This window comes from Pantherophis guttatus, chromosome 2, assembly GCF_059756535.1.
Source record: "Pantherophis guttatus breed Tessera chromosome 2, ASM5975653v1, whole genome shotgun sequence".
Taxonomy (NCBI): domain Eukaryota; kingdom Metazoa; phylum Chordata; class Lepidosauria; order Squamata; family Colubridae; genus Pantherophis; species Pantherophis guttatus.
The window spans coordinates 278,121,351-278,138,995 of NC_142064.1; the positions used below are offsets into that span (position 1 = coordinate 278,121,351).

General features: G+C 47.6%; 1 protein-coding gene across 1 annotated transcript in view; it reads left to right on the plus strand.

The window, feature by feature from the left end:
- The first annotated feature begins 5,289 nt into the window (after nucleotides 1-5,289).
- The window catches only part of LOC117668132 (uncharacterized), a 45,233-nt gene continuing 32,877 nt past the window's right edge, over nucleotides 5,290-17,645 (plus strand). Inside the window, exons 1-7 of the mRNA XM_087885331.1 lie at nucleotides 5,290-5,577; nucleotides 8,228-8,464; nucleotides 8,943-9,218; nucleotides 9,829-10,116; nucleotides 13,836-13,907; nucleotides 15,765-15,910; nucleotides 16,610-16,931. Of these exons, the coding sequence (XP_087741457.1) occupies nucleotides 5,505-5,577; nucleotides 8,228-8,464; nucleotides 8,943-9,218; nucleotides 9,829-10,116; nucleotides 13,836-13,907; nucleotides 15,765-15,910; nucleotides 16,610-16,931 (1,414 nt within the window). The 5' untranslated portion in view covers nucleotides 5,290-5,504. The remainder of the gene's footprint in view (nucleotides 5,578-8,227; nucleotides 8,465-8,942; nucleotides 9,219-9,828; nucleotides 10,117-13,835; nucleotides 13,908-15,764; nucleotides 15,911-16,609; nucleotides 16,932-17,645) is intronic.

The following is a 17,645-nucleotide window of genomic DNA, read 5'->3' on the forward strand; positions in this document are numbered from 1 at the left end:
CCTATTCGGTAGAACCGGGCCGAACCAATAGCAACCCACCACTGGAGTTGGATTAGAAGACCTCCAAGGTCCCTCCCAGCTCTATTCTGAATTGAATTGAAATTTAGCACACAGTGATGTCTGTAGCTATTATGCCTTGCATCTACTAGTGTGATTATCCACTGGTTGATTCAGGAACAGCCCAATTGTAATATATTTTAATATATACAATTTTTTTGTTTGTATATTGATGTATTTATTGCTTGTTGTTTAGCAATGGCAAGATACACTGTATCTACTGATGGGGCTATCCACTGGTTGATCTGGTTTTGATCCACTGGTTGACCTGCAATAGATGAAAGTCAGACCATCATCCTTCCTGTTCAAGGATGCCTGTCCAGGTGTGGGAAGGAGATGCTGGTAGCAAGTGTCTTAGCGATACTTTCAGTGCAGGGATATTATTGATCAGATAAAGGTTTCCCCTTGGAAACTTTAGCCAAATTTTAGCTGTTACTATGACTACTGAAGATGTACAGTATGTATGATATTTCTCTGAATGATTAGGGTATCATGATGTGTGGGTTCATGACAATGTATATATTTTAAAACTGTAGAAAAGACAATACACTATAGGTGTTCCATTTTGGATTTTTTTTTTTTTTAATTTGATTTATATGCCGCCCTTCTCCGGAGACTCAGGGTGGCTTACAATGTGCTCAGCAATAGCCTTCATACTTTTGTATATTTATGCAAAGTCAGCTTATTGCCCCCACAAACTGGGTCCTCAATTTACCTACCTTAGAAAGGATGGAAGGCTGAGTCAACCTTGAGCCTGGGGAGATTCGATCTTACTTTAATTGCAGACAGCTGGTGTTAAATTACAGTGCTCTGTCTGTTGAGCTATCCAGGCTCTTGCATGCATGTTCCTTTGTAAATAATTTTTTTTCTCCTTTCCACCTGTCAGGCGTGGTTATTGGCCTTACATGCCAGTTTTCCCCAGGTAGTCCCAGAACTTTTATGGTACAAAAATATGGCAGAAAACCTTGGAGCAATTAGACAAAAGAATCTGTGAAGGACCTGTGTCCTGAGAAAGGAATATTTCAGTTAAGAAAACCATTTATTTAAAGAAAAACTGCTAAAGAATGAGTCTAACAAACAGGTGTGGGAAACTTAGTATCAGTGTGAAGGGAGGGTCATTTTAAAGAGGATCCACAAAGTGGAGAAAAAGAATCCAGACATCTCCAACTTGCAGGATAGTAATAAGAATTTGACGCAAAAAAACAAGAAGTTCAAGGGACAAGTGGCTGAACTGAGGGGTCCCTACTAAACTACTTGCCCCATCTGTTCCCTTGTAATCCACCCTTCCCAAAGCTTTGCCAGCCACTCTCTGTTGTCCCAAGTATCTTTTCAACCATTCAGAGATAATGACCACCTCCCATATCCTAGGAGTCTGTGGAGCCCTGAAGTGCTGAAACCCCCTGGAAATCGGGAGGTTTGGGACTGACCTCTCCCCTCCCAATGCTGAGTGGACTCAACCATGGAAAAAGGAGGGGAATCACATAAGACCCCCACAACCTCATCCAATCCAGAAGGATATTGTGGTCCATAGCCATTGAGTGAGTTCTGCTTCCATACTTTCTGCCCACTGTGGTAGTAAAACAACCCAGCTGGAGAGGAGTTGAATGGTGGTTTATTGGAAAGATCAGAGTCACTGGCCTGAATGGTGGTTTATTGGAAAGATCAGAGTCACTGGCCTGAATGGTGGTTTATTGGAAAGATCAGAGTCACTGGTCTGAATGGTGGTTTATTGGAAAGATCAGAGTCACTGGCCTGAATGGTGGTTTATTGGAAAGATCAGAGTCACTGGTCTGAATGGTGGTTTATTGGAAAGATCAGAGTCACTGGCCTGAATGGTGGTTTATTGGAAAGATCAGAGTCACTGGCCTGAATGGTGGTTTATTGGAAAGATCAGAGTCACTGGCCTGAATGGTGGTTTATTGGAAAGATCAGAGTCACTGGTCTGAATGGTGGTTTATTGGAAAGATCAGAGTCACTGGCCTGAATGGTGGTTTATTGGAAAGATCAGAGTCACTGGTCTGAATGATGGTTTATTGGAAAGATCAGAGTCACTGGCCTGAATGGTGGTTTATTGGAAAGATCAGAGTCACTGGCCTGAATGGTGGTTTATTGGAAAGATCAGAGTCACTGGCCTGAATGGTGGTTTATTGGAAAGATCAGAGTCACTGGCCTGAATGGTGGTTTATTGGAAAGATCAGAGTCACTGGCCTGAATGGTGGTTTATTGGAAAGATCAGAGTCACTGGCCTGAATGGTGGTTTATTGGAAAGATCAGAGTCACTGGCCTGAATGGTGGTTTATTGGAAAGATCAGAGTCACTAATCTCTCACATCTTGAGCAGGTCAAGTGGGAGCATCTCAGGAGTCCATCAAAGCTACACAGGGGTTTGATCAAAGAAATACAGAGCATGCCCGCTCTCTATGGAAAGAAAACAAATTACTTGAAACTAACCCAAGGATGGGAGATAATGGCTGAAACGGTCCCTGGGGTGAGAGGCAACAAAGGAACTTTTGGAAACTTCACAGTGTCAGGAAAGTCAGTTCTTAGATGAGTGGAATTGATTAAATTGATTGATATAAAAAGATATACAGTAACTTTGTTATCTTATTAAAACAATTCTATAGATCAGGAGTCCCCAACCTTTCGGATCTCAGGGACCACTAAATTCATAGTTTTAAATCCGGCGGACCACTCATATGATCTGCTTAATGACCGGCTGGGTGGGCGTGGCTAGGTGGTCATGTGACTGGGTGGGCATGGCCAACTCAATGTCACTCACGTCAAGAGGCACCTTGCCAGCCTGTACTCGCCATTCCTCGCCTGCTCCTTAGGGCCCCAACAGGAAGCAATTGTTGGAGCTAAGCAGCCCCCCACGAGAAAGAGTTGGCAAAACAGCTCAGTTCAAATTGGATCTGACCAAGAAGGAGGCTCAGCAGAAGCACCTCACTGAGGACTAGGAGCATAGGCTTTCCAAGCAGAGGGAAGACCTGCGGGAGTGCAAGGCCAGGTACCGGTGCCTGGAGGCTCAGAGGGCTGAGATGGTCAGTGAGTTCCAGGCCATGATGCAGTCCCACTGGAACGAGGCCCTCCAGCTCTTCGCCATCAGCGGTGCTTCCCTCCAGCCTTTGCCCAAAGCCCCATACTAGGAGGCTGAAGCAGATCCCGAGTCAGAATTTCTGTCCCCCTCTGACCCACACAAAAAGACCCCAAAGGGGGAGACTCTCTGCAGCAACACAAAAGTTCATTGCATGTATCTGGCCCAGGGGCCGTAGTTTGAGGACCTCTGCTTTAGTGCAATATAAAAAATGCAAATAATTTTTCTGAGGACCACCAAAATCTTCTCGCGGACCATCAGTGGTCCATGGGCCACCAGTTGGTGACTGCTGCTATAGATTAAAACAGTGGAAAATGTGTTTCTTTAGTAGCCCAATAGATGTTCTGAGGGTCCCTCCACAACCAGGAGGACTGGGTCTCCCTCAATAGGGCTACTGGACGGCTATCAGCAGATGGAAGTTATACTAAAATTGGAGCGGGAGGAGAAAGATTCTTTCAATCCTGGAGAGCGAATGGAAAGTGTCCTTATGTCCTTTGCTTCAAGCACTTTGTGTCTTGGGCCACCTTCTCTTTCCCCCCAGCAAGCGAGGCTCCTGAACAGCAATGAAAGTGGCAATAGATGGAGAGAAACTGCAGACGTTCATCTCCGGAGCTTCTGAGAATAGCAACTGAACAACTTCTTGGGAGATGCCTGGAGGAGCTATCCAGATCTTGGGGGGACTTTGCCAGAGGCAGGGCCGGATTTAGATGAAAAGAGGCCCTAGGCTATTCCACTTATGAGGCCCTTTCACCTATAGTGAAAGTGTAATTTTAATTTTGCTAACAATTTGAATGTAGGCCCCTCTTGATCTTGAGGCCCTAGGCTGAAGCCTAGTTAGCCTATAGGAAAATCTGGCCCTGGCCAGAGGGCTGAAGAAAACCAACACTTCTGGGTCTCTGTCCCCTTCCCTCCTGCACTCATAAGCAGGACAGAAAAACCCAGTCGGAGCCCATTGCCTAACACACTGTAAGCCGCCCTGAGTCTCCGGAGAAGGGCGGCATATAAATCAAATTAAAAAAAAAAAAATTGGAGGGGTGGCCCTATGGACCCTCTTGGCCAGGCTCTCTTTCTACTTTCCAAGCTCCACCTGGAATTGCACTCAGGACCCCATTGGAGGCCATGCAACCCCCTCCCCAATGTAGGAATTCATGTTTTTGCACCATCTCATACCAGTCCGTGTATGAGATGCTTTTTTTTTCTGTACAGGTGTAATTCTCGGCTTGTCGTTCGTTCAGAACTGCGATAGGAAATAATCACCAGTAACACACAGAGAATCAGGGTTTACTTTGGCAATGATAAGCTTGCAGTCAAAAGTAAAGTACAAGTCGGTGTTTTGGTTCAAAGTCAGCGCTGGGTGTAATCACACCACAGCACTATTTAACAAAAACTCAGCCCCTTAAACATACATCCGGTGATTATCAATCAAGCACCCCCCACTCCCTTAACAGTAACAGCTGCGAGCAGCGAGGACAGCAGAATCGGAGAGGCCCGGCAACGTCATCAATCATCGCCCTGAATGCTGCTATCCAGGAACTGTTTGTGTGTTCGCTGCGGCTGCTTATCTCCACTCCTTCGTCTCCCACACACCCCATCGATGGCGAGCTCCGGCAGGACTCGACAGTAATTTCTCCACAGTCTTCCAGGGGAGCCCAAGGGAGATCCCATGGCAGTAAGCCTTGGTAGTACAGTGGTTTAATGCACCCTGTTATTAACACAGCTGCCTGCAATTTCTGCAGGTTCGAATCTCACCAGGCTCAAGGCTGACTCAGCCTTCCATCCTTTCTAAGGTAGGTAAATTGAGGACCCAGTTTGTGGGGGCAATAAGCTGACTTTGTATAAAACATACAAAAAGAATGAAGGCTATTGCTTAACGCACTGTAAGCCACCCTGAGTCTCTGGAGAAGGGCGGCATATAAATCAAATTTAAAAAAAAAAAAGTAATCTAACCAGGTTGGGGGGGGGAATCACAAGGATGTGGAGAATGGAGCTGGGGTTTTCCCTCAAAAAAATGGGGGGCACATGGTGCCAGCAGACAAATCTGGGCAAAAACATCCCTGGCCAGGATTTTAACCAGGAGGACTTCTCAAAGTCTGGATGGCCCTGACAATGGGAGGGGGCAGATTTCAATGGAGAGAAGAATCTATGCCCCTTCCCCAATTGGCCTCCTTACCTGGGGGGAGCAGATGACCTGCCTCAGTCTCCTCCTCCTCCTCCTCCTTTCACAGAGAAAAGATCCACACCAGTAGAGGCGGAGTTTGCTGCTCTTCCTGGCACTAGTTGGCGGCGCTTTGAGTCTCTGGGAGCCAACTGGGGTCTTCGGTCGCAGGTGCGGAGGGGCGCGTGGTCGGAGGGCGATGCCCCTGTCCCGGGCGCCCCTCTTGCTCCTGTGGGCTGGGCTGGGGTCCTTCGTGCCGGGGAGCCGCTGCGGTGAGTTTCTGGAAGGGGTTGCAACCGGTGGGAGGCAGCGAAAAGAGGGGGGGGGGTCTGTCCTGCCTGGGTCTCTTCCCCACATTTCACCCTCCATGGCAAGTTCCCTTCCCCGCAGGAAACGTCCCCCTTCCCTCGTCCTTCGCTCAGCCTCGTTCAAGAACTTTTGGTATTCTAATTGTAATTCCTCTTTGTATCTGAAGAAGGAAGTAAAAAGTGACCGGCGAACATTCAGATTCAAAGTCTCCCCAGCAGCATCTCCTTCGGTTAAATTTGCCTTCCTCTGTTTGTTTGTTTTTTAATTTTTATTTCCTGTTATCAACTTATGAGCGGGGGACATACCCACAATCAGGGCCGGATTTTCCTATAGGCTAACTAGGCTTCAGCCTAGGGCCTCAAGATCAAGAGGGGCCTACATTCAAATTGTTAGCAAAATTAAAATTACACTTTCACTATAGGTGAAAGGGCCTCATAAGTGGAATAGCCTAGGGCCTCTTTTCATCTAAATCCGGCCCTGCCCACAATACAGGGAAGGCTTGAATAATTCGTGGCTCCCGGCGACAATAACATTTGGAGTTTAATTTTTTTCTCAATGCTAAGTAAATTTCTAAGCAAGGAGTGAAAGTCACGAGAGAAAGTTTACCAGTCAGGTCGACTCCTCCTCCTCCCTCCTCCTCCTCCCTATCCCCACCTCCAGTCGGGCAAAGGCTGAGCCTCCAATCAACTCCTCCTTGAAGAGAAAAATCTCGATATGAAGGGACTTTCTAGGTCTGGTAGTCCGAAGTCTCCATACTCCGTACTCTGGTGTGAAGCTCCAAGCAGCTTCTATCCTGTCCTTCAGGCAGAGGGTGTATAGGGTCCAATGGGGTCAGATCCACAAGCAGCTGGGTGAATCCAGAGGGACCCCTCACCAGATGTGCCCAGCTGTTTCCAAAGTCAGCCACGCTCTCTACATGGGGCTCCCCCTGGGGTGCACCCGGAGGCTCCAGCTGGTCCAGAACGCGGCCGCGCGGGGGATTATGGGGGCGACGAGGCGCTCCCATGTGACACCTCTCCTGCGCGAGCTGCACTGGCTCCCGGTGGTCTTCCGGGTGCGCTTCAAGGTGTTGGTGACCACCTTTAAAGTGCTCCATGGCTTAGGGCCGAGGTATTTATGAGACCACCTTCTGCCACCAATAGCCTCCCACTGGCCAGTACGCTCCCACAGAGTGGGCCTCCTCAGGGTGCCGTCCGCCAGACAATGTCGGCTGGCGACCCCCAGGGGGAGAGCCTTCTCTGTGGCGGCGCCCACCCTCTGGAACAACCTTCCCCCAGAGATACGTACAATAACAGACCTCTGGATTTTTCGTCGGGCCCTGAAAACCTATTTATTTCAACTACCTGGGCTGGCTTGAGTTAAATTTTAAATTGATTTTAAATTGGATTGTTTTAATTTACGGCCAAAATATTTAATTATTTTAAACTGTTTTTTAAATTTTGTATGTTCTGTTTTTTACTTTGGCTGTTCACCGCCCTGAGTCCTATTTGGAGAAGGGCGGTATAGAAATGGAAACAATAAACAATAAAAAAAGAGTTGCTTGAGAACTTCTTTCAGGGTTAATCTCATGATTGGAATCCTCCAAAGTACAGCAAACAGTTGGTCTCCTGTTTGAAAGCTGCTTTTCATCATCATAATCATCATAAGTTTTATTTGTCAAGCCTGGATGGGAAGAAACAGACTCAGACTCAAGCCATCCAAGACTGAGTGGCTATGGATGCCGGCATCTCGTGTCCTAGTGGCCCCGTCACTTGTGATAGGAGGGGAGGTACTTACTCCCTCAGAAAGGGTTCGCAATCTGGGTGTCCTCCTGGATTCATGGCTGTCGCTAGACGATCATTTGATGGCCATAACCAGGGGGGCCTTTGCACAAGTACGCCTGGTGTGCCATTTGCGCCCTTTCCTAGACCAGGATGCCCTCGCCATGGGCACTCATGCCCTTGTTACTTCTCAGTTGGACTACTGTAACGCCCTCTACATGGGGCTGCCCTTGGGATGCACCCGGAGGCTTCAGCTAGTCCAGAATGCGGGCTTTTACATTGTAATAATTTTAATTAATTTTAACTGGTTTTTAATTTACATTTACATTTAAATTGTTGAATTTTATTCTTTGTAAGCCGCCCTGAGTCCTTCGGGAGAAGGGCAGCATATAAACTGCATAAAATAAATAAATAAATAAATAAATAAATAAATAAATAAATAAATAAATAAAAGATAACAGGTAAAAGTATAGACATAATTTGAATACATGAAAAGAGTAAGTAAAAAGGGATATTAGGACAGGGACGGTAGGCACGCTGGTGCGCTTATGCACACCCCTTATAGACCTCTTAGGAATGGGGTGAGGTCAACAGTAGACAGTCTAAGGTTAAAGTTTTGGGGGTTTGGGGAAGAAACTACAGAGTCAGGTAGTGCATTCCAAGCATTGACCACTCTGTTGCTGAAGTCATATTTTCTGCAATCGAGTTTGGAACAGTTTACCTTGAGTTTGTACCTATTATTTGCTCGTGTATTGTTGTGGTTGAAGCTGATATTATTTCATGATAGCATCGAGGGAGGAGCTGGAGTTACAGATCCCCCTCAATCCTATCCTTCACTCTCTTCCCCTTCCAGGCTCCTCCAGGCACTCCCTGTGCTATTCCTACCTGAAGGTGTCAGAGCCCAGCCAGGGGCTGCCCCAGTTCTTCTCCATGGTCCACCTGGATGGTCAGCCCATTGCTCGATATGACATTCTAGACAGGAAGATGGTTCCTCTGGTGCCCTGGATGGAGGCGGCGGAGGTGAAGACGCCTGAGAGGATGTTCAGAGGTGACTTGGAGTGGTTATCAAAACTCAACCCCCAGACTGGAGGTGAGCAGAGGCAGAACTGCCTTCAAGGCCTGAATTCCCCCTCAAATCTCACTTTCCCACATCTTCTCACTTGGGTTATTGGGAAAAGAGGCAAGCAGGCAAAGAATAGAAAGTGGGAGGCTGGGATCTTGGGTGGGTTGAGATGAGCCCCATCCCAGGAAAGGACAATATTGTTTCTGCCTTTGACCACCAATGGCTGTAAGGAGCAGGAGGATGGGAGATCCTTTCCTGCAAAGGAAACCGCCTCCCCTCCCCAAGATCTTCTCTCTCATGGTCTTCATGATCTTCTAGCTCCATATCAAAAGGACTAAGTGTAGCCCCAGATCACAGAAAAGACCTCCCGCCATTGAAAGAAAGAGGGGAGGCAAGATCCGTTTTCCCTCCCCTGGTGGGATGGGGGCGAAGTAAATTCTTTGGGGGGGGTGTCTCTAGGGAGAGGAACTCAGGACTATTCTCACTTCCTCTTTGTGTGTTTCAGGGCTTCACACCTGGCAGGTGATTTTGGGCTGTGAGCTCAGGGAAGACGGGAGCAAAGGAGGGTTTTTGCATTATGGCTACGATGGGATGGACTTCATCAGCTTCGACAAGGAGACCCACAGATGGGTGGCAGCTCAACCCCAGGCCCAGATGGTCAAGGAGAAGTGGGAGGAAGATCCAGTGTGGTCCCAGGGAAATAAAGACTTCCTGGAGGAGACCTGCATTGAGTGGCTACAGACATACCTGTCCTATCAGAAGGAGGCTCTGAAGAAGACAGGTGAGTGGCCAAATGAGCTCTGGTTGTGCAATTTTTTTTCCTAGGCATCTTCATCTTCCCCTTCTCATGTTTTCTGCCCTGCACAACCAAGCCACCCTTCACGTGCCTGGCAGAGAGAGATCTGGGAATTTACCAAAACGAAGTAGGGACATTTACAGTGGGGAAAACAATCTCCAAGCCCTCCCCACCATCCAAAAAAAAAAAAATCTTCAAAGGAAAAGAAAAGGAAACCAAAGGAGCCAGATATCAATGCTGAGATCCAGTTCCATTTTTATGAGGAAATCTAATTTTTGCAGTCTGCATTTGGGGCAGACCCAAAAGCTGATTCTCTTTCTGATTTCCATCTGGAACAACTTAAACAAAATCAATTTTAAGATGTCAAAACGGAATCAAAGCCCAAGCATTGCAATTATTTTGATCAGAGTGGGAATGTTACCCCAAGGTCTATGAATTTCCTTCAAAAATAAGTCTAAAGAGTTCAATTCCCCCATTTTTGAAGTTCCCAGAGGAGGAGACGGAGCAGAGGGAAATAAGACCTTCCCTGTGAATTAAATCATCTTGACATAAAGTCTAGAAAACCCTGTAAACTTTGATGTTGCTGTTTCTGCAGAGCCCCCAGTGGGGAAGGTGACCCACAAGATGATTAATGACAGCCTGGAGACCCTCATCTGCCAGGCCTTTGGCTTCCACCCCAAGGAGATCGGGGTCACCTGGAGGAGGAAAAGAAAGGTGGTCAGGTACAAGACCCTCCATAGGAACGTGGCCCCCAACTCAGACGGGACCTACTATGTCTGGCTCAGCATTGAGATCGACCCCAAGGAGAGGAACAATTTTCGGTGTCACCTGGAGCACGAGGGCTTGCAGGAACCCCTGGTCTTGGCCTGGAAGGAGGACACAGGTGAGAAGCCGAGTGGTTATATGACATGTCGCCTCTTGGTGAGATGGGCAGCATGCAAATTTAATTAAATAAATGGAAATCAATGCCTAAGTAGATAGTTCACAAATGTTGAATATTTTTTCTGTTACGTCACCTAAAGTTTTCAGATAGAGAACAGGAAATTCAGTCCTCCATTTAGGGATGGTAAAAAGTCATTTTTGACAGTGGAGTTGGAAGTGGAAACCTAAGGCACGAAAATATGATATGATACAATACCGTATAATATGATCAAAATGATACAATGCCATATCAGTAAGGCATTTGATAAAGTAGACCACCATCTACTATTTCATATAATAGAAAAATGTGGGTTAGACAGTATCATCACCAGGTGAATTTGTAACTGGCTGACAAACCATACTCAATGTGTAGTCCTCAATGGAACTGCATCTACATGGAGGGAAGTATGCAGTGGGGTACCCCAAGGCTCTGTTTTAGGCCCAGTGCTCTTCAACATGTTCATCAATGACTTGGATGAGGGGATAGATGGGGAACTCATCAAATTTGCAGATGACACCAAGCTGGCAGGAATAGCCAACACTCCAGAAGATAGGCTCAAGATACAGAAGGATCTTGACAGATATTGGGCACTATCTAACAAAATGAAATTCAGTGATGGGAAAAGTAAGATTCTACATTTAGGCAAGCAAAACCAAATGCACCGGTACAGTATAGGTGGTACCTGGTTCAATAGTAGTAACTGTGAGAGGGATCTTGGAGTCCTAGTGGACAACCATTTAGATATGAGCCAGCAGTGTGCTGCAGCTGCCAAAAAAGCCAACCCAGTTCTAGGCTGCATAAACAGAGGGATAGAATCAAGATCACGTGAAGTGTTAGTACCACTCTATTATGCCTTGGTAAGGCCACACTTGGAATACTGCATCCAGTTTTGGCCGCCATGTTGTAAAAAAGATGTGGAGACTCTAGAAAGAGTGCAGAGAAGAGCAACAAAGAGGATTAGAGGACTGGAAGCTAAAATATATGAAGAACGGTTGCTGGAACTGGGTATGTCTAGTTTAATGAAGAGAAGGACTAGGGGAGACATGATAGCAGTGTTTCAATATCTCAGGGGTTACCACAAAGAAGAGGAAGTCAAGCTATTCTCCAAAGCATCTGAGGGTAGAACAAGAAGCAATGGGTGGAAACTAATCAAGGAGAGAAACAACCTAGAACAGGGGTGTCAAACTCATGGCCGGGGGGCCGGATCCAGGCCGCGGGGTGCTTACATCTGGCCCATGTGGTTGCCCTGGAAACACTGAAGGACCAGCCTGTGGTGCCTCGGCCTGGCCTTCCCAAGCTCCATTTTTGCTGGTAGTGTGCTGGAGCAGGTCGTCGCAACCAACAACGGAGCTTGGGAGGGTTTCCTGTGCCCCTCCCGAGCTCCCTTTTCTCTGGCAGAGTGCTTAGCCAAATAAACTACCAGCAAAAGTGGCATTTGATAACAAGGCCAAGGAGGCATCAAAACATATTTCCCCTTTTGCATTTGAGCATCCAAGAAGGGACAGGAAAGGAGAAAGGGAAAGAGGAAAGACAAAGAAAAAGAAAGAAAGATGGGAAGAGAGCAAGGAAGGAAAAAGAAGGAAAGAGGGGAAGGAAGAAGAAAGAAAAGGGAAGGAAGGAAGGAAGGAAGGAAGGAAGGAAGGAAGGAAGGAAGGAAGGAAGGAAGGAAGATTATAATGAGAGGGAGGGTGTCAGGTTTTGATGTCATCTCAAATAAATTTGCACTCCCAAACAATCTTTGCTGAAGTATTCCATTTATTGAGTATGACAGATCTGGCCCTGACTTCGTCGTAGCCGATACTAACCCTCTGACCCCCAAACCCTTCCCTTTCTGTTCCCCAATTCTCATCTTCTCATTGGCCATCTTCCAAGTCAGTCTCCCCAGCTTCTGACCTCATCCCAAAGGAATGTTCCCCCCTCCCATCCCATCTCCTAGGGGATATTATCTACAGAGAAAATAAGTAGGTGAAAAGTCAAGCCTCGTCTTTTTATGGCAGCATCAGAATGCTGACAGAGGGAGGGTCTGAGGGAAGTCCTGCCTTAGCACCACCAGCCCTGCTGCCCTTTCGCCATCCCCTTGTCTCCTCCTCCTGACCTCTCCTGGTGGTCTCCCATCCTATCACTGAGGATGCTTTGGTTACAAAGCCGGCTCTCCTCGCATGGAGAGGGAGTGGGCCTCCCTCCCACCCTCACACTTTGCCCTCCCGCGAACACCATGAACAACATGACTAAGGAGAGCAAGCAGCATCCTCGAGGAGGAGGTAATGCAGCCAGCCACCCCCTCGAGGAAGCGGGGCTGGGCTGGGCTGTGGGGTCCTGGTGCCCTGGGAGCTCGAGGTCCGGGCTGGGCACTTGCCTTTGGATGCCGAGGGTTCTGGACGGCCTGCACCACCATCCGGGGGTCCTCCACGTGACCTGAGAGGGATGGCAAAGCTCCTCTGGAGAACAAGGGTTTGGCCCTCTCCTTGGTCTTGCCTTCCTCCACTAATGGATCCCCACCAGCCCCGCCTGGGCCACCACAGGTACCCCCGACCCAATTGACATTGAGCTGACCACACCCACACTAGTCCCCCAAGGTCAAACACAATCCTGATGTGGCCCTCAATGAAATCGAGTTTGACACCCCTGACCCAGAACTAAGGAGAAATTTCCTGACGGAACAATTAATCAGTGGGACAACTTGCCTCCAGAAGTTGTGAATGCTCCAACACTGGAAGTTTTCAAGAAGAGATTGGACCACCATTTGTCTGAAATGGTAGAGGGTTTCCTGCCTGAACAGGGGGTTGGACTAGAAGACCTCCAAGGCCCCTTCCAACTCTGTTATTCTGTTAATATGTAGATTGAAGACATGAGAGATCAATAATAAACAATAACTTTATTGTCGTTGTACATGTATACACAGTATTACCCATACAACAAAATTCACTTAACACTCAAAGACCAGGTCTAACACACGTAACAAAGATATGATATGAAACAGGGTTTTGCTTTCTGGTAGAATTATCTGATGTGACATTTTTTTAAAAAAATTGATTTATATGCCGCCCTTCTCCGGAGACTCAGGGCGGCCTACAATGCGTTAAGCAATAGCCTTCATACTTTTGTATATTTATACAAAGTCAGCTTATTGCCCCCACAAACTGGGTCCTCAATTTACCTACCTTAGAAAGGATGGAAGGCTGAGTCAACCTTGAGCCTGGAGAGATTCGAACTTGCAGTAATTGCAGGCAGCCGAATGTTAATAACAGGCTATTAGCCAGGCCCCTGGCTGGTTTAATACCAAGTCATTTAATACCAAGTCATTCACTGCAGGGGAGTCTGAGCCTTTGTCAGCCCAACAAGGTAGACCAGAATAGGAAACCAATGTCAGGTATAATCTATCAATCTGAAAGAGCTTCCGCCTTCCTCCTTTTATCTCCAGGTGAACTAGAGGGAGGACCTGTTTGACCCATTCTGAAGCACCATTTACCCGACTGCTGCCTTGGTTGTGGCCCTTCTTTCACCCCTTCAAGGCCACTCCCTCTTCCCTCTTCCGCCTTGGAAGCGAGGGGGGCTTCCTTCTAGAAGTGGAGACGCTGCCTGGAAGCCAGTTCAGGTTGAAAACTGCTTCCGTTGCTCAGCATCTCCACTTCAGGAAATTCAGCACCTGTCTAATCGGAACCATGTTTCTCCTTCTTTAGCTACATTGTCGTGGATCACTGTGGGAATTGTGGCTGCCATAACTGTGGGAATTTGGATTCTCTATCGAAGCTGTAAGTGAAACTCATCCACTGACATCCCACTACCCTTGCCGTATTTCTGTATTGACTGAGATGATGTGGCCTCCCTAAGAGTTTCAGCCAGGACCTCCACAAGACCCTTCCCCACAAACAGCATTTTGGACAGAAAGAAGCAATAGTTTATCCACCCATTTTTCCACTTTCTGTAAATCTCAAAAACGTTCTGCATTTCTTTTATTTATTTATTTATTTTATTTTATTTATATACCGCCCTTTTCCCGAAGGACTCAGGACGGTGAACAGCCATAATAAAACAGTGTACAAAATAGAATTTAAAAGCAGATTAAAATAATTAAATCATAGGCCGAATTTAAAACTCTCATTTAAAACCAATTTTAAAACCCCATTAAAACCAAATTAAAATCATTTATCCCATCAGAGCGGCTTGCTGGAATAACAGGGTCTTCACTGCACGACGGAAGGCATGGAGGTTGGGGATCCTTCGTATGTCCAGGGGCAATTCATTCCAGAGGGCAGGGGCCCCCACAGGGAAGGCTCTCCCCCTGGGGGTCGCCAGTCTACATTGTTTGGCTGACGGCACCCTGAGGAGGCCCTCTCTGTGGGAGCGTACCGGTCGGTGGGAGGCAATCGGTGGCAGAATGCGGTCTTGTAGATAGCCAGGTCCTAACCAACACCTTGAAGTGCACCCAGAAGACCACCGGGAGCCAGTGCAGCTCGCGCAAGAGGGGTGTTACATGGGAGCGACAGGTCGCCCCCATTATTACTCGCGCGGCCGCATTCTGGACCAGTTGGGGCCTCCAACTGGTTCAATGGGAGGGAGCCTTTTGGCCTCAGTGGATTTACCTCAGAGGAACAAATATCAGAGGCTCCAGAATCAAAGAAAAGTCCCATTAATAATTTCTGAAGGGCCAGAAAAACCATAATCCTGCCCTGAAGAAGATCCTGGTGCCAGCTCACCTGGCAAGAGGGATCTTCAGGAAAGCTCTGATGGAGGTAAAGGGGGAGGGGGCCTCGTGTCCTCTTCCCCTGCTCACAATTACACCTGAGGATAGGGAGGCCTTGGTCCAGTGGTGGAAGGAGCCACTGCTTGCTTGGCTCCTACTCAGAAGAAGAGATATGAGAGGGGAAAAGGTTAAGAAAGTGTCTAGATATTGAGCTTCACCAAGTGCAGGTCTCAACACATCCATGTAATTTTCTCAGCAACAAGGCGGAAGTGCTTTGCCAATTCTCTTCTCTAGAATGGGCCTTTTGACTTGCTTGCAATTTGTCTTGCTTGCTTGCCAAATGGAACTAAGCCAGTCAGACCTTGCCAAGATCAGACAAGGTTGCTGGTACTTAGATCTTGCTGGATTGGGATTGGGGGTTTGGAGTACAAAGCAAGACAAGAGTTGGATTAAGAGCTACCATGTCTGGAATATGTGGGGAACACCATCTGTCTTGTACCAATGACAGGATTCCCAGAGGTTTAGCATCATTGCTTAAAAGTAATTGATGGTTGCTCACCATCAATTACTTTTAAGCAATGATGGTCCTCTTGGGAACAGCCCTGCTGCTCAGCTTTGAATGGCTTCAGTGGTGGCGGAAAAACAGGACTCTGATGTCCCATATGAACTCTTAATAGGAACATGGACAGTTTCAACTCGATTATTTCTTAACACCCTCAGGGATGTCCCTTCCAGTTCCCCATGTTCAGCACCTCTAGGCAGCCAACAATTTTGCCTTTCATCCATAAGAAGCAAACCAAGATGCTGGCTTAAAATCCAGACAGCTGTACCATCTGGATCCTTGGAGATCTTCAGTTTATATGCACCCCAGGCAGGAGCGGCTGCCCCAGAAATAAAACTATCTTCTCTTTTTGCCCTATATCAGGCAACTGGCTGGGATGCAGGGAAATTTTGCATCAGGATGAGACAATTCGCTTTCATCGCCGTGATCTAGAAAATTCTCCCCTAATTTATTGCACAGAAGAGGAGATCCAATCGCAGGCAGTGCTCCAGCCCAAAAGTACATCAGAGGTAAGCCTCGCTGTTTTCTGAAATGTATTTAATCAATAAAATTTGGAAATGCCTGAGTGCCAACACCTGCAGAATTGTTGGGGTGGGGGAATTCATCTACAAAGTCTTCCCACGGCAGCCAGGGTGGGACGGTGGGCTGTCTGGTGCTCCTGTGGGGCTCAGCCCCCCTGCTGGGGAACCTCTGATCAACTACTTTACAAGGGAAGATCTGTCAAAGCTCAGCTTCTCTGTCCCACCAGCTCCAAGGCAGGAGAGTGAGAGAGGAAAAGGGCTTGGAGGAGGAACAGGGGCACCCTGGGAAAATGGGAAATTTCTGTCCAGGAAGGACTGGAGGGGAGGGGGAGAAAGCAATGGTGGGCTGGAGACTGTCTAGGATAAAGGCTTCTTGGTGATGATGAGCTGGAGGTATAAGAGAGACAAGAGGAAGGAAACGCTGAGGGGAGAAGGGATGATTAGGGGCATGCATAATTGTACCAGCATGCCTACCATCCCTGTCCAAATGTTCCCTTTTATTTGTACCCATTTTATGTATTCAGATGTTATACTTAAGCTCTATTATCAAATACGTACTTGACAAAATGAATGAATGAATGAATGAATGAATGAATGAATGAATGATCCCTTCCTAGGAGATCCCTCTCTCTCCGTTTGTGTTTTGGGGTAGTACATACTCCTTTTTGGCTCCTTCCTTCCCCACAGGGTTGCTGCGGGCAGAAGACAGAGCTAAGGGAAGGAGAGAAAACACCTCTGATGGCTTCCCCAGATGCCTATTCAGACAATGAGGAAGGGCCAGCTCCGGGGACTTTGCGGTGGGGCCTGGAGGAACGTCTGGAAGATGCCGAGGCCACCAAGCCAGGAATGGAAGGGCTGGAAGAAGAAGTGAGGCCAAGAACCTCAGAGGAACAAGTGGATGAACACCTGGCTGGAGAGGAAAGGGGAGAGATGCAGCTGGAAGGGCTCACAGACCCAGGCAGAAGCCCAGGATGGAGAAGGATTGTAGCTGCAGCTGATCAGCAGAGATGAGGAGAAACTGTCTCCTCCACCATAGGACCAGTGGTGGGTTGCCCCTGGTTCAGACCGGTTCGCAAGAACCGGTAGTAAAACCGGCGGGAGGCCCCGCCCACTGCCCCAGATGTCATCATTGGCGATCTGTGCATCTGCGTGTGCGCGAGCAAAGCAAGCGCGCACCCGCAATCCCATTGCAAACCAGTAGTGAAGGTCAGTAGAACCCACCCCTGCATAGGACTGAACGGTGGAAGGCGGAATGGAGGTCGGTGAGGCTACTTAGTCACAAGAAGCCTCTTTCCTCAGTCAGTGGGGGTTGCATAACAAGTCAGGACACAGAGTCATAGCTGATGGGTTGAAGAGGGTTGGCTACTGCCCGAGCCAATCAGAGCTGAGATTGGTTGCCTTGAGTGAAAAGGGGGAGTTTCCTAGTTTCCCGCCTTTTTGCCCCATGTGCCTGGCGTGCTCCCTGTCATTTACCTCATGATGTGGTTCCTGCCGCATTAATTTACCTGTTCCTGCTTGCCTCTCTTTTTTTTTTACTGTAAATATATTTATTTATATAAAACCACAAGTTTTTGTCAGCGTCTCTGACTCCATTTGGACACCGGCTGAGCTTGTCGATCAGAAAGGCCGGCAGTTTGGCGGTTCGAATCCCTAGTACAGGTCTCCTGCGGGAGGAGGGGGTTGGACTACATGACCTCCAAGGTTCTTTCCAACTCTGTTACTG